Genomic DNA, 25025 nt, shown 5'->3' on the forward strand with positions numbered 1-25025 from the left:
AAAGTGAGCTAAAGTACTTAGTTTTAGAAGTCCTTAGTTTCACGGGACTTGGAACTGACCGAATGCAGGTGTACAAAAAAGGGAAGAGCTAAAGAAAGTCCTAGATCTCTGTCTTGAGAGAATGGATAATGGCTACAAGAGCAGGAGCATGGGGCCCAGAGAAAGAATTATGTCTTGGGTAAGTAGAGGTAGATATGCTTGCGAAGGTCCACGTGGATCAGTCTTTTAGACAGTTGGATATTGGAGTTCAAATTTTATAGAGAAATGCAATCAGACTCCTCTGATATTGTTGTCGTCGTTCTACCGTGAGTTATCAAGCACTTAAGGGCAAAGGAACACATTTTAAGGAGAAACAGTGCACAAAATGTGAGATGCTGACCTTCATAAAAGAGGCTTTAAGGTTTTTGTTTTGTTTTATTTTTCCCAAAGTAGAAGTGACTTTTTGAGTCTATCTCAAGATCGTGTTTTAAGGGATTTGGAAGAGGCTCATTTGCTGCTATTACTCTAAACTAGCTGTTATTGACATTTTAGAATCTATTCGAACTATTTAGGTTTAAACCACAGATACATTGAAAGAAAAGGCAGTGGGTTAGAAGGAAGAAATTGATCATATCAAACAGTGTGCAGATGAGATGAGATGAGATAGACAGTGCTCCACCAGAGCTGTCAATTAAATAATACCAAGTCGACTAATAATGATGGAATGAATTTCCCCCAACCCCCCAAAAAAGGAACGTGATATTACCATTCTTTTTCTCTGACAACTGAAACTTTGGATATATTAGTAGTTGTGGCTCTAAGGTAGATCAGAATGATTCTCCATTTTTCCAATCTAGTGATTCTAATTTTTAATGAAAAATTAATAATGTTTATTATACTTTAATCCATTTTTTTGAAATCTGAGTGATGACATGCAATCATTCAACAAATACGTAATGAGTATTGACTGTTTCTCAGGCACTATTCTAAGTACTGGGCTTCAGGATGGAGCCAAACTGTCGCTGATGGATACATTCTTGAAGCTGTAAATATAGAAGCATATAAATATGTCAGGTAGAGACAACCGCTATGAAGAAGAATAGAGGGGAGTATAGAGAGCGAAGATGGCAGGCACGCTATTTTGTAAAGAATGGTCAACGTATCCAAAACATTGACATCTGACTTAAAAAAAAAGACGATATTGATTTGTGTTTATGTAAAATTTGCAAAGCTAAGCAAATTCCTCCTTGTAGTATTTTAAAAATTTAGTTTCAGAGATATATTTCAAACTCTTGAAAGTGATTTGGGTATTTATTTACATAAATTATGCAATGTTAGTTTCCATACTAACTGAATACACGTCTTTACCAATGAATGTCTTTAACTGAGTGATGTCACTTCAGAAATTTAAAGGAGGAAAATGATTGTGAAAGTGCTCAAGAATCTCACTACAAGAATGTTGATTATAGAAATGTTTGAATTTATAGAAAACTACAAAGAAGTTAAATGTACTAAATAGGAAATTATTTTACAAACTGAAGTCCATGTGGACAATGGAATAATGTGTAGCCATTAAAAATTTTGCTGAGGCAAAATATTTAATAACAGGAAAAAATACTGGAATAATATATGTAGAGAGAAAATATTAACAGTATTTTGATATCTATGTGATGTCCTTGGAAATAATTTAAATTGACTTATTTTTTCACTTTCTTATATCATTTAAATTTTTTTACAGTAAATATATATTAATTTTATCAGAAAGCAAAAATTATTTTAAAATATTAAGTGCTATGTATTACCACTTAAATATTAACACAATCACTTCAGTGTACTTAGGTAGTAATCAGTAATCACTTAAATAAATATTAACTGTGATATTACTACCTTTAAAAAGTCATTCCTTATGCAAAACATTTTATTAAAATGAAGGTTTCAAAATCATGGCAAATCCTTGTGAAATAGATTACTAGGAAACATTTTGTAAGTTTTCGCACTTTTTCTCTCAGTAATCTATTTCTTTATGTGGAGAACATATCATACAGGAGAATTACAACTTATTTATTTGTAGAAAATTTATTGTGTGCTTTATAAAAAGAAAAGCAAAAAAAGAAAAGAAAAACACCTGCAAGCTTCTCCAGACCATTCTACGCTAAAGAAATGAGAGTTTCTTGGAAAAATGGCTGATTTTAGGTCTAGGGTAGGAAAAATGCAAGATGAGCTTTGAGCATCTGGTAGTTCTAGAAAGAGAGAGAGAGAGAGAAGAAGAAAGAGAAGAGGCGGAAGAGGCGGAGAAGGAGAGGAAAGGACACAGGAGCCAGCCTAAAGAGCTCCCAATGGCCACAGCTGGAACAAGTTGAATAGTAATCATATTGGACTAAACTCAAAGATAAGATAAACATGCATGCTCCCATATTGATATAAATGACTGACTGAATGAATACACAGAATAAATCTTCCGTACAGAGATTCAAGATAATATATGTAGATACTTCCCTGGTGACTCACTTACACACGATAGAGTTCGGAAAGGGAAATATACCAACATTACAGTGAAGAAACTTGCAGACATCACCTTAACCACCATCCCTAGTGGGAAGTCGTGTTGGAAGCATGCTTCTTCCGACAGGAAGTGATGGGAGGGACACTACAACTCTCTAGTATTCCGTCCAAACACCAACACCACTCTAGTCCTAAGAAAACTTCAGGCAAGGAAAATATGTATGTAATGTTCAGTAACAAAAACCAGACACAAAACTGTATAGAGTATGATCTCTTTGTATATCTGTGTACATACACAGACATTCTGTAGATGCTGATTAACATGATCAAAAACGTAGATTATCAGAGGTTATAGAAGGAAAATGGAATTATGTCCTTTTAATTTTCTTCTTTAAATCTTTCTGTTGTCCTCAGTTCTTCTACAAGTAAGCAAACATTTTTATGAAAAAACAGGAGCAAAAGTAATTCCAGAGTGCTTATTTGTTTACTTTGGGGTGCTATATTCAAATATGTGTTCTATTTTTTCAAATAAATAGGATAAATAAGTTTCAAATTATGTGTTCTTACTTTATATAAGTGCCGTAGTACATGAAGATCAATAAAATATATTGATTAGCTAAAACATAAATTTTCCTACGTTATAAAAATTACATTACCCCAAATGCAAGCTATCACTGTACATTTTGTACAACTATAACTAAATGAAATGATGCTCTCCTCCCTGTCTCGATGCCTCTCTCTCTCTAAACACACACACACACACACACACACACACACACACACACGCAGATATAATAATGTATGGATTATTCCATTATTCCGTATGATAGATAAATACATAAAATCTAAATGCATAAATGCAGGGAAGGTACTGCACGAATTTATTACCCATTAATAATAGATAGATAAATGCATGCATAAAATCTAAATCTATGCATAAATTCATAGAAGGATATGAACCAAGCTATTCCTCGTTAACATTAGTGATCTCTTGAGTTTCGGATTCACTTTCTGCAGTCTATATTTCTGTATTGTTTAACTTCTTTTTAACAAAGAAAGTATATTGCATCTGTAGTAAAAATATAGCAAAGGTATTTTTTAAAGTATTACAATCTTTAGATGATAAACACTTCTCCAAAATACCTTATCAGAATATCCCCAGATTCAGAAAGTAAACACTAGATAACAAGGAAAGTTAAAAAAAACAAAAAGCCTTCTCTACCAAGACGATTTGATGAATTGGGCACATTACCAGCTCTCTGAGTTATTGTTAGAAACACAATTGTGGAAGCACTGTGATTTTACATTCACTTTTGACTAGCCATTATTGTTGCTCAGATTGCTTAAACAGTTCAACCACACACATTTAATCACTGCATAGAAAACTTAATTCTGGGGAGTGATAAGCAATCAGGGTAATAGGGGGAAAAAAGGTGGCTTGTCCCAAAATAAGCACAACGTATTATTAGACGTCAAATGAAATTTTAATGTATTTCTGCAGGAAATGGAACTAAATTCTGATGGATTTTACAATATCCCAGATTCTCTTAAAAGTGTATGGTATGTGTTTAAGCATAAATTATATATCATAGATGATTTCTAGGAAGTTTGTAATTTCAAAGCCAATTCTGAGTTCATAGGCACATGCTGATATTGTGCAAGCATTTAACCCATTCATGGAGGAACAGCTAGGATTTCATAATGTGAGAGATCTGGCCTGCAAAACATTTTATCAGTTTCTCAACTGACCGCTGACCACTTACCATTTGTAAGGTGAGGCTTGATCCTCACAAATGGCATTCCTTCATGGTTTTGTTAGTATCCTAGGACTATCTGAAGAAATAAATCATACCCATTCTCCCTGTCACTTTTTCCATTGCCCTAAAAGAAAGAAAGTCATGACTATTTGCATAAGTCACTATTCTATGCCTGGAGCTGAACGTAGATTTTGATTTAGGAGAAAACGTAGGAGGGGTGAATTCTTCCCTCTATCTAAACTCAAGGAGCATTTACTTTCTGAGAAATGAATGGGGAATATTTTATGTCAATTAATATATATTGAAGGTGTATAAAACAATGATGTGTCTATTATTCAACTGTTACTGATAAGAAATTAACTGCAAAATTACTTTCTAGAGTTCAGAATTTACTCCCTCCTTCTGAATTGTCGTTTATGCACTTTGAGAGACAAAAAGTAATTTCTACCAACTACTGGATTATAATTCAACCTGGGATCTGATAATCAGGTTCTACTTTTTCTCTCTTTTATCTCTCATCACAGATGAGAAAGATATTGCAATTGCAATTCCACTGTGGCAGTATAGATGATTAAGCTCAAGTCTAAGTGGCTTTGCAGTGTTAGCAGAAGCCAAAATGTAATGGTTGATTTTTTTTCCCCTGTAGTAAAATAAACCTCTGTGATTCAGAGTCTCAGAGAACAGAGTTCTGTGGATTAAGAAAGTCTTTTTATGGCCATAGAAAGTCTTATAGTAAAGAATTGACTGTAAGAATTTAAAAAAATTCAAAGTTGTATTTTTCTTTCTGAACTTTGAGAATGCAACAGTTCTCTAAACTACTATTTAAAAACATAAATATTTGCAATAATAGGATAAATATTTTTTAAAGTATTCAAAATCTGTTGATGATTTGAAGGGAGAACTTGGATTTACTTTTAAGTAATGTTTGAAATAACTGTATTCATGACAATTCACTTTATAGAATCAGATAAGAGCAAAACCTGTAATGGCAAGTAGTGCACAATAACAGAGGGGATGGAGCTATGGAAGCCCAGCACCTCCACCGAAGCCGCCGTGAGGCAGCACACCCTCCTTACACTGGAACTGAAGTGGTCCCCATGGTGATTGACGTAAACAAGTGCCAGAGAACTAGGACATGAGATGAGAAAATATTTCTCTGACAGGCTTTACACTTGCTATTATTTTTCTCCAAGGTCTCCTTGTGGAGTTCTTTAGCAAGACCTTGCCCCAAACTGAGAGACAGGCTTCATCTGGGCTTGTAATTCTAAAGTCATTAGAGCTATCCAGTTTGACTAGGTTTTCTATGATTCAAAAGTAAAAGCTAAAAGAAATGGGTTTTAAAAATATTTTTACTGACAAAGGACTAATTATGGTAACTCAGTTTCTATTTGTACTCAAAATTTGATCTCAATGAATACAACTCATCTTGGAGCCATGCCATGGATTGGAAACCCACTAACTAACAGTGCATAATAAATAAGGTCATCTCATTTTCCATTTCTGGTGTGAATAAGTAGCAGTTATGAAATGAATCTCCACCATCAACTGTTCTGAGGATGGTGACAAAGTTGATATAATTTCATGTCTTCGATGAAATTCCCTAAAACAGAATTAGAGCTTTTGTAGTCATAGTAGAGGCTAGATATTTGTTCTTGTGATGTATATATGAGTGAGGATGGCTTTGTTCAGTGTTGTCAAAAATATGGGCAGCTTGATTCTCCATTTCAAAGGCAAGAGGGTAACAAGGACTTTGAGACTGACGTGAGGCCCAGGAGCAAATGGTAAGAAGCCTCTTGAAGTTCAGTTAGCTATGACTCTCAGTACTACTATAAAGTTTACTAAAAATGTAGCAGAAATTACAAACCATTAGAAAAATGAGCATGCCATCAAACCCTGCATTCCAAGTGCTTTCATTCTTAGGTCAAAGAAAAGCAAATTTGTGAGTGAAATGTGTATTTAAAAATCATAAGCATTAGCTTCACTTCCCAAGAATACATTAAAATCTCATAATACCGCAGGGATTAAAAATTTTACTTCTTTCAAGTAAATTCTAGACTCCCAAGTTGAAATTGAAGCATGTAAATCGTGTTGGAATTAATGTTCTCAGTATTACAATTGAAGTATGATTTTCTATCAACAGAGGTTTCCATGATCATTCTTTATGAATACTTTGCATATAGTCCACTTCAGGACACACAGCAAACTGAAAGAAGAAATAGAACGAGCGCCCAGGACTCCAGATTTCTCAGAAATAGACTTATTTCTCATTTATTCTGTGCAGACACCAGTTGGAAGTGGATCTATTTCACACAGGATGGCAAGTACAATAACTGAACTGAAATGTTATTTATTTTTTATTTTAGGGGCTGATGTTATCAACTTTGATGGCCATGTTGTGTTACCGTATAGATTCAGGAACAAGAAGATGAAAACACTGAAAGATGTCATTGCCTTGAAATTTAAAACCACTGAAAGTGAAGGAGTAATCCTACATGGAGAGGGGCAGCAAGGGGATTACATTACTTTGGAACTGAAAAAAGCCAAGCTGGTCTTCAGTTTAAACCTAGGTATGTTCTGACTTTTGGCAGCATTCTTTCCATTTATTACATTCCCATTTGTAATGTTGCTTGATCCTTGAAAAGTAAATTATAAAACAGTTCACATTATGCTGTCAATTAATTTTGAATCCATAATAGTTGATATATATTGATACACTTATTCATTCAAAAAATTAAGTATACTAGCATCTGGGATACAGTGGTGAACAGAGAAGGTCCTTGAGTTCATGAAGTTTATGACCTAAACTTGTGCAGGAGTCAGACAATATATCATCAATTGTTATCATTTTAAAGCAACTAAATTGAAAGAAATGACTCCAAATTAAGATGAGAAGTATGAAATTAATTAAATAGGCTAATATGTTAAAGGATACTGCGGAGGCAAGAGAGGACAGCATTGGAACATGTATCGAGGAAAGTCTTCCCCCAGGCGAAGATGGTCAAGCTGAGATCTGAGTACTGACCAAAACTAGCCATGAAAATATCAGGGAGAAGAGCATTTCAAAGGCAGGAATCACTAAAGACAAAGACCTCGCATACTCAAGGAACAGGAAGGAGGCTGGTGTGGATAGACCCTTAAGTCAGAGGGAGAGAAGATGAAATCCAAAAGTTAGGGATTGTTCAAATCCTGTAAGATCCTGTAGGGCATGGTAAAGTGTTTAGATAGATAGATAGATAGATAGATAGATAGATATGTTTTAATGGAAAACTATTGGTAGGCTTTAAGCTATATTGTATCATGATATTTAAAAAGTTTACTGAGACTTCTGTAAGAGAAAATGCTTGTATCAGTATGAGAGTCACAGCTGGACTTTAGCATAGTAGAAGTGAGAGATGGCACCGGCTTACAGGAGGTGGTGATCAGTGGAGATGCGGCGAAACATATCTTCTTGGGAGATGATTTTAGTGGTAAATTCAGCATGATTTGTAATGGATTGGGTATGGAGTAAGAAGGAAAGAGAATAAATGAAGAATAATCCTTAGGGTATGGGCTCGAGGTCCAAAGGGACATTAGTGCCATTTTCAAAAGTAGAGAAAGCTCTTTTCTCTATAGAATTTCTTCTAGTAGAGGATTATTAGTTTCCTTTAATAGAGGAACTCTAGAATTCTGTTTGGACATGGTGCATTTTAGTTGCCTATTAGACGTCAAAGCTGAGATTTCCGGTAGGGAGTTGCACATGTGAGATTGAGAGGAGAAGGTACTAAAGGGAGACTGCGGAGAAGTGGGCAGCAAATGGGAAGAAATAAGAAGATCTCTTGCTTGGCTAAAAATGTCAAGATTTATGTAGAAATTGTTTGAAGGGCATCGTAGATTCTATACATTTTTCTGTGGTAAAACTATTAGAACCCTACAAAAATTTAATAATTTACAATATATTAATAACTAAAATTCACATTAAATGTGTCCCAATAGAAAGCTACAAAACTAAAGATTAGAACAGAAAAACAGATCCTGCCTTTTTAACTGGCATATCAATCTGAGTGGTCGAGACATTCCTGAAAATGGCTTGTGTCCCATATTAAATTTTATTACTTTGAAAATCAGTATTATACTAAAAAATACAATTTCAATTAGTTGTTTGTTGGTAATACAGGATACAGTGTCTACAAAGACTTACCCTTTACTGTAAAACTTTTCCTATGCTAAATTTGATCTGATGGAAATAATAACTTCTATAAAAACAAAAGAAAGAAAAAAATAGCACAAAAAAGCTGGAACACTTAATTATACAAAAATATTAAATTTTTCACATTAAAATAATCATAAAATTAAAATACATGGCAAAACCTGGGAACATGTAAATGTCAAATACAGAAGTTCAATGTCATTTATGAAGAATTCACACCACTCCGTAAGAATACCAAGAAGTTAGGAGAAAATATAGGCAAAGGACATAAAAGATAACTCACAGAAGAAAAGTTATGAATATTCTATAAACATTAAATGCTCAACCCCACTATCTATAAAAGAAATACACAGTAAAATAAGTAGATTCCAACTTTTGTCAAGTAAACCAGTTTTAAAATAATATCGGTATTGATGAATATGTGACAGGATTCTTTGCACTGTTCTGTGCATCAGAAAATATTTTCAGGAAAACAGCTTGACAGTGTGTCTTCAGATATCTAAAAATTCCCTATAGATTTTCATCCAATAATCATAAGGAAATAATGAGAAATGACTATAGGGTTTAAGTCCAGGGATGTACTTTGCAATATTAATTACAATGTCAAATATTGGGGGGAAAATAGCTAAACATATGGAACTATGTTGATATGCATTTAAAGTGTCTGATTACTTTTAATTTTATAGGAAATACTGTACACATTAAATGAAAACAGTAGTATAAAATATTATAAATAATATATCATTTTCATATTATATATATACATAAGTGTGTGTCTGTATATATACACATTTATATATAATAAAATATGTATATATGGAAAAAAGTCTGAAAGGAAATAAACCAAACTATTTTTAGTGGTGGAATGAGTGATTAATGTTTTACAATATTAATTCTTCATAATGTTTTCAACTTATAATCATGAACATGTGTTCATGTATTTTACTTGGGGGAAAAAACAGCCTAAATGATTTTTGAAACAAAGATCAATAGAAGATAAGAAAGAGAGATGGGCGGAGGGGATAGCAGAAGAAATATATAACTATTTTTTAAAAATATACATACACACAGAGCAATTGGTTTATATCTAAAGATGTTTACTTTTTCAAAATTTTCTCCTTTTTTTTAAAAAAAAATGGAACAGATAGAGTAGCCTTTTAAAAGCCACTGTGCTTTATAAAGATGTGACCCTACTGTTCTGGAATAAGTAACTATCATGTGATCTCGCAAAAAAGGTCTTTACCATTTCACCGGAAAGCAGTTTACTTTCAGTTTTCTTGACTGACTGGAACTGATGACAGTCATGGAAATACATCCACTCACATATGCACTGTCGCTGTTTAATGCCATTACCGGAATATCAGGCATATCGAGCTGCTGCTCAGACTTCTAGTCTAAACATTTAAAGTAATAAAATTGAGTGTAGCCTTTCGCTTAGATGTGCTCTCACTTTTCTTTCTCCCTCCTCCCCTACATGTACATACACAATCTTGATCACAGGCACAATCCCACATCAGCGTTTGATTTCATCACCAAAAGGGAAGAAAATTTGATCTAGGGAAATTACAGGAAATGTCACTTATAGGTATTGTCAGCATCTTAAATGTGAGAAAAAAAAGGAAATAATTTAATGCTCCAGTCAATCGTGTATCTTCTTGTTTCCATTATGCTATTTATTCTGAAACCTTTTTATATTTTTATAGCATTTAGTTTTGCCTGACCATAAAAACCAATACTTGATTAGACAAAATAGAAAATGGTATAAAATATATAAACAGGATCCAGAGATGACCTTAGAAAACATTTCGGTTTCTCACAACCTTTTACTCTTATTATTTATAGTCTCGTTGCTATGGGGACCTTCTTTGAAAACTAGATTAATGTATGCATATATTTTTGCAGGTTTTTATTTTAAAGTATAACTTGAGTAACTTCATTTTTTTTTCTTTTGAAAGGAGTAGACTTTTTTCCATCTTTACTAACATATGTTTTGAATATAATAGTGTTTTTAAGTATAATTGCATGTTGGTTTCCCCATGTTAATGTCAGTAGGCAGAACGTTAGTGGAAGGTCAGCCTGTAGCATTGAAAATGAAAGGTCTCCTGCTCCACAGAGTTGGCTGTTGGTGTCATTCCTTTGTGTCTTTTCCACTCCTTTGACTCAGGAAGCAACCAGCTTGGCCCCATCTATGGCCACACGTCTGTGATGACAGGAAGTCTGCTGGATGATCACCACTGGCACTCTGTGGTCATCGAGCGCCAGGGCCGGAGCATCAACCTCACCCTGGACAGGAGCATGCAGCACTTCCGCACCAACGGAGAGTTCGACTACTTGGACTTGGACTATGAGGTAAACTTGAGGGCGTGTAAGTTATGATTAATGTGGAGTGGCTGCCTCCGTCTCCTACCGTACTGTCACATTATCGTTAATCATATACTTTCCTACACCATTTCATCTTATTCTCCAAAGAAAAATTAACTTACAACTTAAAACTTTATTTATTAATATATGTCATTTTCTTCATTTCTGAATTTTTAATCATGAGCATTTGAAATATTTAAAAAAATCTTAGTAACAAGTAAATATTTGAAGAGAGGGACCATTTGTCATGTCATCAGGGCCATTTAATGAATCCAGAATAAATACAAGTTGTAATCTTTTATTGGTAATTATTATAATATAAATTCTCTATTCTTCTCGAGAATGTCCAGAATATTATAAACACAGGGTTGCCTAATATTTATTACAAAATAATGAATAAGAAATCCTGAGTTCTGATTTATATTGTCATTTACAAATTCATGACTGTAAATAGTTTTTTTGGCAAGTTCTATTTTTGCAGATAAAATTATCATAAAAGAAATAAAGTAAAATATAGAATATTTTAAAGAGATTGTCCATAAATAAAAGAATGTATTTTACCTTCCAAATGATCAAAGATCAAAAACTAATACATGATCATATTGGTCCAGTAGAAACTATATATTCCCATATTATATGAGTAGGCATCTCAGGTTTTTTAATAAATTATTTGGAGAGAAATTCAAGCTTAAAATGTCCATCAAAAATGTTAATTATATATAGAGATAAGAGTTCTGTAAGAAGATGTTCATCACAGTGTTATTTATACTAAGAGAAAAAGGGTAACACTAAATGAATGAAAAGAGCATCACAGTAAAATAAATACTTAGGATGAAATATTATTCAGCAAGAGGTTTGTAAACTTACTTACATCATGGAACCCTTAGTGCCTTATTAATTTTTCCACAACCATCCTAGATCATTCTGTAATAGTTAGAGCCAGACAACTTAATAAATGTTTATGTCCTAACAACTTAATAGCTGTTTGGAAAAAAAATACACACAAATTAAAAGGAAAAATTATATTTTTATTTCTTCGTGAAACCACAATAATTAGTTTCTAATGGGTTGAGTGAACCTGCTCTGAACAGCTTCTCAAAATTTGGAATCAGATTTGACACTGCCATTCTCATTTCTGTTCCACTTTCATGTGACATGTTTTTATGTGACCGAAAACCCAACTTCAAAAAGACAGGACATCCTAGAAAGTGATGTAACAGGATGTTGGAACCGTGAACGACCTCAAGCTAGTGTTTCACGTGATGTCTGGAAGATAATCAAGTACCTTGTGTTTCTTTTAAAAATGTTAAGTATACTGTGGCATCCTATGAGTTTTCTGTGCCACCTCTGTGTACCTTGAAATTGTAGATATATGTATATACACATATACATATGTGTGCTATCAACATCTATATTATAAATTTTTAAGAATATGCAATATGCTCACCATAAAATAATAAGTGAAAAAGTCAGGATTTACAACTGTGTTTTCTGTTTTCTTTATATGTTTCAATAGTTTCTAAATTCTCTCTGAGATGAATATATTGCATATACTCCTAAATAGGAATTTAAAATAGATTGTGCTAGATAAACTCTGATTTGGAGACCTTATTAACATTAAAATAAATTTAATGTTATCAGAAAATAATTACTGTCCCCCCCAAAATCTCTTTAAAGCAAAATGATTGTTGAAAGGTACAGAAGGTGAAAATCCCAGAAATTTCTATCTTCTCCAAAGTAGTATAATTCTTGGCTTAGGTGACATCTCCCACTCTATGAGAGCATTTAGAGATGAATTATTCATTCTCCATTAATAAACTTTGAAGTACCATGGAAGAGGTGAGAAATCCTGGAACATTAGCAATGGGCAAACACAATTCCAATTTTTGAAAAACAGAATTAAAAATTTGAGGTCATAGACCCTCCTGAGTTTGTGATGAAATCTATGAATATTCACACCCACACAATGCTTTCATTCAGGGTCAGCAGTGTCCTGGACACTTTGAAGCTCACCAATATACAATACCATGTTCGAGAACCTCAGCTGTAGACTAAAATGCTTGAGACACGTTTGTTAGAGAGAGGCATTAGGAAGAAATTTAAATTTACTATGAAGGAATCAGGATCCACTCGACTTACTTCTCTTTGTAAAGCTACTGCCTGCTCTCTCCTATTAGATCCTGCAGTTAGCGACATAAGCTACAGGAGCAGTGGGGGGGCCCACCTTTATATCGCTACACGTTTATCTTAATATAAAGGGATTCCCTTTGCTTATTTGTTTAAAGAAAATCAGGGACTATAGTAGAGTCAGTCTCAGTGTTTTTGCACGTATCTCTTTGACTCGTCCATCAGTAACTAGACTGGAACCTCAAAAGGAGCTTGTTTTGAATAACAAAAGACTCCTATCATTCAGGAAATTCCCAGGATTTTAGGAGCTTTATGCCAGAAACTGGGGACAAAGACCTAATACATTTATTATACCACACCATTATACAGTATTTCTATCACATAGACACAAGAAATGTAAATAACTTCAAGAGCATATATGATAGTGAGTTCTGAGTAATTACTGATTTTTTGTTTAATGTAATTTGTTTAGTGTAAAGCTTATATAATTTAATTTTTAATAATGGCTGTGTTTAACAATCAGTTCTCATGAGCCAGTATGAGCAGAATCCAGCACACCACTACTAGGGGTTAATTAAATAATGCCTATCATCATTCCCAGAGATGTATATCATGAAAGAAACAATAAAAAATAACTTTGCCACTTTGACATAACTTGATGTGGGCATTTTTTGTAGGAGACAGTGTAAGTTCGCCTCACTCACCTCTCTGTAGCCGTTTACACTGCATAGTGAGCAGATCACCCTTTGCCATCAAGCTGCTAGCTGCATGGCGAGCAGAGGAGGGGTGGCGATAGACAGTGCACTTCAATTCATTCTTCCTTCTCTTAGCTGGTAAAACCACAGACAGGACGGCAGACTGCTGTCTGGCCTGACTTCTCTCTCTTCTTCATCTGAATTCCACGATGCACCCCCTTGGATGCTATGCCCTTGCCTTTGCAAGGCAGCTCTTCTTGGAAAGTAGAGGAACAACTCTCCCTTGTCCCTTGCAGAACCTGGCTAGGATTTTAGAGAGAATCAGTTGTGTGGACTCAAACTGGAGCAAAAAGCCTGGGTTTGAATTCCTTTTTTCCCCCTTAGTGGTTGTTTGACAGTGGACAAATCATATTCCCCTTGTATAAAATGAACGTAATAGCACATTTCTCATAGGGTTATACGAGGAGGCAACAGGAAGAAATAGAAATCACCGTATATATCAGCGACAATTAATTAGACTGCATATGACAGACAAGTGTTTATTTCTCTTTCATATAAAAGGAGCCTGTAGGCAGGTAGCCCTGGACTCAGATGGTCATCAAGCATTATGGTCATCGAGACCCCAGTCCACTTTAATCTTGTAGCAACACCATCCCCACTGCAAATCGTACCAAGATGGCTACTCACATTCCATCTTGCATTCCAGCCAGTGGGAAGGAAGAGAGCCTGAAGAAGGTTGTGCCCCCTCCCCTCTTTAATTATAGTTCTTGGTCACACACAGCCCTTCCACTTAAATCCCGTGAAACCATAACTTGCTTCAAAGAGGTTGGCAAATGCAATATGTGGGCTGGGGAGCAATATATGCAACTGAAAGCAATTTTGTTTTTCCTCAAGAAGGCGGGAGAAAGGACACTATGAAGTGTCCCTGCCACACTTTGTAAATTCTTGGTAGCTAACAAAATGGTTAATGCAGTTTTTTTTTATAGTCAAGGTTGTCATTGAATGACAACGTCATTAAGTCAATCATATGAGTCATATGAATGTCTGATTATCAATCTAACAACTGCAACAGTTTTTTACTATCAGATATTACAATATCAGAAAGTATTTTGTGGTCCAGCCACTTCATTTTACTGGTGAGAATACATAACCAGAAAGAAGAAATGACATCCTAATATCATATGATTGGTTACATTAGGAACTGGGATTTGAACCCACATCTCTTAGTTGCAAGGAATCTGGTAAACTGAGCCTGTGATCCTTCCTCAGGGCACCTTCCATGAGGTAGGGTATGTGCTGAGGGTTGCCCAAAGCAGAGAGACATAAGGAGGGTTTGAATCACCTTCCCAAGGGAAAATGACAGTCTCCAAATAAAGAAATTATGCACACAGAAAAGGAATAAAACAGTTTTAAGCTAGCATTTAGCAATATTACTCAAAATGTGATGCTGCGTGTCATGAAGCATAGAAGATTCCATTACTGTCAATTGGGGAAGTAATTGATCAACTATGGACAGGAGATACAGCACTCCAAGTATCAGTAATTCTTACCTTTGGTATTAGTGACACCTATATAGTACCTAACGAGTTCAGGTCAGGGCCATTTGAAAATATTTTCCCCAATAATTCTCCTATTTTGAATTACTCTCTCTCTTTCCTTTTCTAGTTTCTTAATTCTTTTTTATATATTTTTTTCTCAGTTTTCCTCTTTTCTTCCTATATGTAAATTCTATGGTAAATGATATATATTCAGCTAACCATTATTAATAAATTTAATTTAGTTTTAAGTGAGATCTTTTGGTTTTTATATTGTCTCATAAACCATCATTAATTTGTGCTTTTTTCTTTAAAACTAATTAAGTATTTAAAATGCCATGACACTAAATAATAGAATGTAATTTGCTAATGGTCTCCTAGAACACAAAGATCTTCGGCTTATGTATCAATTATGAAGTCTTGACATTTAAAAATGTCTTAACTATTGCTTTCATTTTTAAAACTTTGAAAGAGAGATTGATAATGGTTGAATGATAATTAAAAGTTATGTAACATCTGGATTATGTATATTGATATTATAGTTATGATTAGCAGATTCATTTACTATTAAATCACTATTAGCAGTGAATGTCACTATTGGTAATACATAGTTAAGTATAATTTTGTATTATATGAAATTGTTATTACAATACTGTAATTTGACCAAAGATATACAGAAAAATATGTGCTCTCTTTTTATAGGCGATAGTAGCTAGAGAATCACAGGGAGGAGTATTGACCTTATTCCTTAGGATTTAGAAGACTTATAATAGTTTTTAATTTTAAGTCTGTACTTCCCAAATTATAGCCCCCAAGTCCTAAGATGTTCCTAACCAATCTAGTAATGAGAGTTTTTGAACTATTTTCTGTATGTAAAATAAGTCTAATGAATTTTTGACTCTAATGGTCAAAAGACTATAATAAGACTGTGTAGGGTCAATACAATGTTTCTTGCTTTTGGCTGCAGTTTTATCAACTTAGATTAGATGGGTTATCTCATGATGACAAGAAGCATTTATTGATAGCATGTCTTTGAATGGTAAACATAAAAATGTATTTTTAACATTAATAAAAGATGTCCACTATATAAAATCTTTTAAAACATTCTTAGGAAGAGCCAGCCCTGATGACCTAGTGGTTAAAGTTCAGTGTGCTCTGCTTTGGCAGCCCAGGTTCAGTTCCCGGGTGTGGAACCACACCAGTTATCTGTCAGTAGCCATGCTGTGGCAGTGTCCCACAGAGAAGAACTATAATGACTTACAACTAGAATATGCAACTATGTACTGGGGCTTTGGGGAGAAAAAAAGAGAGAGAGGAAGATTGGCAATGGATGTTAGCTCAGAGCAAATCTTTCCCAGCAAAAAAAAAAAATTCTCAGGGAAATCTATAAAATTCCTTTCAGGTAGCAAAACTTCAAGGCAGTCTTGCTATTTTCTTATTCAAGTTATAATCTAATTATCAGAATTAATGATACTATTATGCACTTCAAAAACAACATAATTTAATTTGCAACAGATTTTGGAGGCAGAAAAAATGTCTGTATATATTGGTTGAGGTAAAGATAAGTCACATTGGCTGTATCAATAGTTTTGTCTAATTTGTTGTGAATGCTATTTCTTTAAAGCTGAATACAGTGTGAATATTTAATTTTTTTTCTCAAAGATAACTTTTGGAGGCATACCTTTCTCTGGTAAACCCAGTTCCAGCAGTAGAAAGAATTTCAAAGGCTGCATGGAAAGCATTAACTACAATGGCATCAACATAACTGATCTTGCCAGAAGGAAGAAACTAGAGCCCTCAAATGTGGTAAGATGTTTCACCCCCAAAATATTGGTTCATAGATAAATCAAAGAACTTTTGTTTTCTGTGGACTATTGAACATCAACAACAACATAGCATGTTTCATCATGTTTGTTTAGAGTCAATAGCATAAAACTAACCTTACAGTACCAGAAAGTATGTAGATATGGGATATACTCTGAGAATAGATACTGGTTTTTGTGTTAAATTAGCCCGAAATGGACAATAAATTTTATTTAGAGGGGGCACAGAATTTTAGCCTTGGTGTTTCTGGATTCCCCATGCAGAAGAACAGGCATACTTCAGTATGTGTTTCATCCTCACAGTTCAGCAGCCTGAAAACTGGCAGCATCATATTTCCAAATTTCTCATTATATATGGCTCTACATTTCTTGCTTAGGATTTAATTCAATATTTAAAACAGGAACTTTATTAACACTTTCATATTTCCAAAGAGAATTCATTCAAATATGTAAATAAATATACCTTTTATCAAAACTCTAAACATACTAAATATTATGCATTTAAATTAAGATTGATTCCCATTGGATAATGACAGCTATGACACAGAGCTCACCGTGGTCTTCTGGTGAGTTGTTTCCAGGTTTAACTGTTTCAAGGAAGAGAGCAAAAATCAAAGAACACTCCAGCACAGTTGCTTCCCCATGACACTGCTTAGGATCATTAAAAAATATCAACTTAAAAACCTAGTGTGTGTCTTCCCTACGGTTCTGCAAGAACAGGAGCATCTTCAACCCAGAAGTGTTAGTGGGGAGAGCCTGGGAGTCCAGAGACACATACGTTTGAGAGCCACTGGAAGCAGATAATATCATGACTCTTTGCACTGTGCTCTCCAAGAGCTCTGATGGTCTTGTTGCACCACATTTGAGTCTAGAGTTTTCATAAAATGATGGGACAAATGGAAATCCTTTAATGAATAAACAGAGTTCTGGCTGGGTATAGGAGACTATAAAGCAATAATTTAGTGTAAAAATTTTGCTTTAATAACTACTTTTCTGAAAATAATAATGAATTTGAGCCATCCCTGGTAGCCTAGTGATTAAAGTTTGATGTTCTCCGCTTTGGCAGCCGGGCTTTGTTCCCGGTCACGGAACCTCACCACCCGTCCGTCAGTCGCCACGCTGTGATGGTGGCTCACAAAGAAGAACTAGGAGGACTTACAACTGGAATATATACAACTATGTACTCGGGCTTCGGGGAGAAAAAAGTAGAGGAGTATTGGAAACAGGAAAAAAATTAAACTTTGACGAAATTATCTCATAAAGTATATTGACTATAGAGAAAAATAGTACTAGCTCCATTTGTAGGCAACAGGCACTGTGCTAGGCACATGACTTTTGTGATAATCTGAGAACAATATTACAAGAGAGCTATTACCATAAACATTTTGTAGATGAGAAAACTGAGATTTAAGCTGGAAAAATAACTTTCCCAGGTGACCAAATGTGAGTGGGAAACATAGATTGTGGATTCACAAAGTATGACCCCTGAGGTCATGGTCTCCTTCCATGCCGTGTCATTTCTTATCTAGAGCAGTATTCATATATACACTACTTTAAGCTTTGGATAAAATGGCACCAGGGTCCTTTTGTTTTCTCAGAAATTGTTGCTTAAGATAAAAAGGTACACAATCCAAATCATCAGAATACCCTTTCCATTATTTATACCTTTAAGAAAAGTTAACACATTATTTCTGCTCAAACCTCCCAGTTGGTCCTCAGATGTATTGAGTGAGTACCCACAATACAGAGAATTGCACTACAGAGACTCACTCCAAAATCAACTTTAATTGCAAAAGATATTGTAGTTATAAATACTTTAACTTGAATAACAAAGATATTTAGTAAAGCATAGATTATCTATAATGATGTTTGTTAAAATAGAATGAGTAGAATAGAATAAACTTTTAACCAAAAATATACATACATATATTAAAATTTTAGGCAGGATAGAGACAAGTAGAACATTTTGCAAGCAGCTCTACAAAGGCAGATATTTATTAGGAAATTCACTTTCAAATATGTCAGGTGCTGATATTTCGGTGAAATTGACTCAACACTCGTCCTGTACCCCTCTCCATACACACACCTGTTCCCTCATGATACGTTGACTCCAGAGTCAGCACCATCACTCAGAAAGACCTTTCATTTTGCTGGGAGTCAGTCCCCACAACACAGATATGTGGTCAGTTATAAGATCTCAGTCATTATGCATAGGCAGTTCTTTTCATCGGTAAAAATAAGCATTTAAAAATAATCATCTCTGGAGGTACAGTGCAAATTTGATTTGAATATAATTCAGAGAGACAGCCTGCTTTAGATTTAATGGTTAACGTGCTGAAATGGAAGAACCGTGCATCTAGGGATAGATACATGGTGTTGTAAAAGAAAAAAAGGATCAGATGACAATGTCATCACAATATATTTTCCTCACAATATTATGGTGGGATAAAAGAAGCTGGAAGCAAATGTAGATTTTCACATCTTTAAAAAGAAGGTACTTAGTCAGTAGAATATATATAACTCAGTGTATCTGAATGGTAAATCATACTTCTGCGTACCAAGTAAAGGGAGTATGAAAGGGAAGAAGTAGACTTTAATTATGGCAAATTTTGTTTTCACTTTGTTCATTGGTGCCACTGTTTCCACAAGCATTAATGCATTTGATATATGCACACTTCATAGGAATTTAAATGGGATTTTCAGTTGTATAACAAAATAACATGAAATAATCAAAGTTATGCTAATGCTAAATAGTTAATATTAATTCACATATATTAGGTGTGGGGATAAAATCCAAGAATATTTGTCCCATAATACCAGTTTGATAAATAACAACCAAATGACCATAGTTCCCACTGAGACCAATAAGTAATATATTAATAGACGTTTGACACAGGCCATCCAGAAGAGGAGAGTGACATCTCCTCCCTGGCTGATGCAGCATCAGTCATGGTGGAGGGGAGCAGCTCTTTGCTGTCTTCAGAAAGTCCAGTGGTCCACACTCAAGCCCACAACACAGGGACACATGCCAGCTCAACCATCACATCAGGCTGTCAGCCTAACAATTCCATGATGGATGGTGCTTGTTACATCCCTCAACTTGACGGCCAACTGCTGCACTCTCTTAGGTACATACTCTAAGTAGATTTATGCCAAGGTTTCTGACTGCTGAATCCATATCGTGCTGCTGAGTGAGAGTTTGGCACAGGCTCAAGCTTTAGAAATTGGTAAAACTGTAGCTTTGTCTCCTGTCTTGCATGGATGCTTATTTTATTCTGCATTTGCATCAAAGCATGCTTTTCTGTTTTCTAGGGAAATTTGAGTTTCTCATGTGTGGAGCCCTACACAGTGCCTGTCTTTTTCAATGCTACCAGTTACCTGGAGGTCCCCGGCCGGCTGAACCAGGACCTGTTTTCGGTCAGTTTCCAGTTCAGGACTTGGAACCCCAATGGTCTCCTGCTTTTCAGTCGCTTTGCAGATAATTTGGGCAACGTGGAGATTGACCTCACTGAAAGCAAAGTGGGTGTTCACATCAACGTCACGCAGACCAAGATGAGCCAGATAGACATTTCCTCAGGTCAGTGAAATCCATTTGATGTCTGCTCCTGCAACTGCTATTTGTGATTTCCACAGACAAGGTTGGATTTGCTTTGCTTTGTTCTGGTGGTGTGACACGCTCGTGGTTATGTTTGGAGTCATGTGTTTGCGATACTTGGTTGGCCTAAGTGCTGGTTGAATAAGGGAAACTTGGAAACTTGCCGAGAGGGCAAGCCTGGGCGGGGAGGAAAGTTGCTTGAGACTGTCTTAGAGCACCAAAATCCTGTGTTTCTTACAGACGCCAGTGCCTGTTTAGTAGAGTAATGGATATTCCTCTAAGCGATTTTTTTCTTTTAGCAGAGAATGTTTATTTTGCTAACGTAAGAGTATCTGGTATCTTTTCACTTCATGGACATTCAGATATATTTTACTATTAGTAACAGGAGACTATTAATTTATTTATGACTTTAAGGGTATATTCATCCGCATGAATCAAACTTCAAAGCGATCTTGCTAAATTTATGCAAATTGTCAGAAAAAAAAGAGCAAAACAACAAGGGGTAAGTACAAAGAAGAATGACAAGATGTATAAATCAACTGAGGGAAGACAAGCCGAGCTGAGGAGGGTAATTTTTAACCTTGACATCATAGTGGTATGATAAACTGAGGCTTAGGTAATTTTGCTGTTATTTGAAAAAACGTAGCCACCTTGGAGTATTCTTTGATTAATACGGTACAAAGAAAGCTGAGATTGCAAAGTGAGATGTTATCAACAAAGAAAAATTAGACGTGATATGGGACCGATGAATGGTAAAACTTTTCACCAAATTTCTTTCGATGGTCCTTGCAAGAATTGTTTTTATTTTGTGAAGAACTACTTAGAAATAAAAGACAGAGAGAAAACTAACATTACTGAGCACGTCGTACGGATGTGCCAAGTATGCGAGAGGGAGCTCAAGTACAAGACTGCTGGCTCTGATATCCAAGCATTCTGTGGTCACTCGTGTCACCACGTGCATACACCTGACACAGTTTCTACCACGTTCCATTATTGCTATCCATCTCATCTCCACTCTGGGCCATCAGCTCCTTGAGGGCAGCTGCCATGCCTGTTCTTCCATCTCTAGAATATAGAACAGCACCTATAATGTAAGAGGTGCTCCAGGAATGTTTGTCGAGTTCCACACTGTGGCCCTTTGAACAAGTGTTCACTAACAGACCATCTCTTGCTAGAGGACATATGGCATTTCATAAAATAGGCTTTGTGCTTCTGTCTGGCATGGCTGTATGGACCGTTACTGAAAAGGACTCAAGGAAGACGTAGGAACCTTTATGTCAGAGGTGTATCTGAATTATTGAACTCAAAGGCTATGGTAAAATGCCTAGATATTTACTTTTTCTGTTTCTGCTTTGTTAGTTTTGCTTTTTGCCTGAATGTTCAGTGTCAAAATGATTCATCATCATATTTTCATCATCACTACTTTCCAGTATAAATTCACCTGGGAGATTTAGAGCAAATGGAAAACATCTGGAGAGACTGGAATAACACATGAAACAAATCAACCTACACATAGTTACCACAGTTGAAAAACTCCCCACTAGGTTCTGTTATGATTAATGATTCTTTCCTAATGACTAAACACGTAAAATGTAAGTATGAAGGCCTCCCCCCTGGCATTCTCTGAGCAAACCCAACTTGCTGGGGGTTTTCCTTGTAACAGGAACCATCATAATGGAAAGAATAGGATCTTAAACATAGGGATCAATAAACATTTGCTAATTTAATTTGGTCTAATTTAAGACTCCAGGATACTCTCATCTAATTTAAACTCTTTATTAAAAAATGAAAGAAAGAACAAAGGAATTCAAATGCAACAACTAATTTACCTTAATATATTTGTTTAAATATGCTAAAAGCGGATGTTAGAAATTTTTGTCAATTTAGCTAAGAATCCGTGCAAATTAAGGGAAACTGATATGAAATCTAAACATTTCTATAGTCTAACTCATAAATTTCAACAAAAATAGCTTAGTGTTTCAAATATTTCACTTTTGTCCCATACACGTAGTGGGAACTAAGATCTCATCAGTTGTCACTGCTCAAGTTTGAGAAAGATTAGTAAGTGAATGTATGCACATACATTTTATAAAGTTATACCTTGGGGCAGCCCCGGTTGCCTAGTGGTTATCTTCTCTGTGCTCTGCTTTGGTGGCCTGGATTCAGTTCCCAGGTGCCAACCTAAACTGCTCTGTTAGCAGCCATGCTGTGCTGGCAGCCCACATACTAAAAAATAGAGGGAGATTGGCACAGATGTTAGCTCAGAGCAAATCTTCCTCAGGAAAAAAAAAAGTTGTATCTTGTACTCGTTTAAACTCTGTTTATTGAAAAATAAAGGAAAGAAAGAACCAAGGAATTCAATATGCCTCAATTACATTCATTCACAGCCAGCCCTGGTGGTCTGGTGGTTAACATCCAGTGCTCTCATTGCCACAGCCCTGATTTGTTTCCCGGTCAGAGAACCATGCCACCTGGCTGTTGGTTGTCAGACTGTGGTGGCTGTGTTGCTGTGATGCTGAAAGCTATGCCACCAGTATTTCAAATACCAGCAGGGTCACTTATGCTGGACAAGTTTTAGCGGAACTTCCAGACTAAGGCTGACTAGGAAGAAGGACCTGGCCATCCACTTCTGAAAAATTGGCCCTGAAAACCCTATGAATAGCAACAGAGCATTGTCTGAAAGAGCACTGGAAGGTGAGAGGATGGCAGAAAGAGACTGGCAGGGTTCCGCTCTGCTGTCCACAAGGTTGCTAGGAGTCAGAATTGACTCTATGGCACTAACAGCAAACATTCATTCATCCTACGAATAATATGGAGTCCATAGAAGACAATTTTTATCTGTATTTTATGTGTTTTACCAAATTCAATTAAATTTATGAGTAACAATATAAGTAGCAACACTGAGAAAATAATTAATTTAGAAAGATGAGTTAACCCAGGACACTGTTTGCTTTAACGAAAGGGAAACAGTTCTGTGTTGTGTCTACCCCATTCTTATAAATAGCATTAGCATTGAAGAATGTCAATCCTTTTTTATTTCTTTTTTGAAATAGCCTGGGTGCAAAAATGTAAAAGATACAGAAAATCTAGAGGAGGAAAATACTCACTAATAACAGTTTGGTGCACACACACACTCGCACAAAATACTTCCAAATAATAGGTTCTGTGGTCCAAGATGAAGTTAACTCATTTTATTCAAAAGCCTTTTTATTCCATCTTGTACAACATTGTTCTTTGGTGAAGAATTCAAAATAAATCCTGTAAGTTAGAGAATATTCAATATATTATTCACCCTCTTCTTAGATTTTTTCCTCCAAGTTGTGATTAATTTTCAAGTCTCATTAGTCATTGACAGTGAACTCAACTTGTAAAATTCAGTCAAACTCTGAGTCACCTTGAATTTGCAAAATAGGTTATCTTTCTGTGAAAATATTTTCCGAGGTGCAACATCAACTTTTATAAAACTTTTCCACTATATTTATTTCTATTTAGAACAGCTGTTACCAACTGGTGAATACATATTTATGCAATAACTGGGAATAAGTGGTGAAAGAAACAGAAAAACAGGTGCTAAAATGGTCAAATGGGTAACATCTGTTTGCTGTGAGATTTTTAACTTTCATATTCATCACCCTGGGGGAGAGTGGAGTGAAACTGTGCTTTTCAAATGACGTGGGGTTTTTAAAATTGTTTTTCCAGCTTTATTGAGGTGTGATTGACAAATTAAGATTGTATTTATTTAGATTGCATAATGTGATTTTTTAATGTACACAATGTGATGATTTAATATGCATATACACTGTGAAACGATTCCCACAATCAGGTTAATTAACACCTCCATCACCTCACATTGTGTGTGGTGAGAACACTTAAGATCTATTCTCTTAGCAAATTTCAAGTATACAATACAGTATTATTAACTGTAATTACCATGCTGGTACATTGGGTTCCCCAGAACTTATCTATCTCATAACTGAAAGTTTGTACCCTGTTACCAACATCTTCCCATTTTCTCTACACCCCCAGCCCTCGGCAACCACTGTTCTACTCTTTGATTCTATGAATTTGACATTTTTAGATTCTCTATATAAGTGAGATCATACAGTATTTGACTTTCTATATCCGGCTTATTTCATTGAGTATAACGTCCTCCATGTTCCAAGGATTTTGATCAAAACAGTAAGGAAACTTTTTATCACACTCAATACCTTCTGAAACAAAGCTTCACAAAAATAAAACTTATCTTGCTATTTTAGATGTGTTCTGATAATTTTGATGTTTTCTTTCTTTGTTCTTTTCCATTAAAAAACTTGCCATGACCCACTGAATGATTTCATGACCTAAAAACAAGTTGCAACTCACAGTTTGGAAAACACTGACCTACAGATGTGTCTTCTCATTGGAAGAGGTGGAATTTTTTAAAGTTCTAGTTGCCTGGGGTATTTACTTCATCACTCCATATTGA

At 35.2% G+C, this 25025-nt stretch overlaps 1 protein-coding gene across 1 annotated transcript in view; it reads left to right on the forward strand.

Annotated features, from left to right (window-relative positions):
- Nucleotides 1-25025, forward strand: part of CNTNAP2 (contactin associated protein 2) — a 1870188-nt gene that overhangs the window by 841667 nt on the left and 1003496 nt on the right. Inside the window, exons 5-8 of the mRNA XM_014858430.3 lie at nt 6602-6805; nt 10589-10773; nt 16805-16948; nt 20278-20542. Of these exons, the coding sequence (XP_014713916.1) occupies nt 6602-6805; nt 10589-10773; nt 16805-16948; nt 20278-20542 (798 nt within the window). The remainder of the gene's footprint in view (nt 1-6601; nt 6806-10588; nt 10774-16804; nt 16949-20277; nt 20543-25025) is intronic.

This window comes from Equus asinus, chromosome 1, assembly GCF_041296235.1.
Source record: "Equus asinus isolate D_3611 breed Donkey chromosome 1, EquAss-T2T_v2, whole genome shotgun sequence".
NCBI lineage: Eukaryota > Metazoa > Chordata > Mammalia > Perissodactyla > Equidae > Equus > Equus asinus.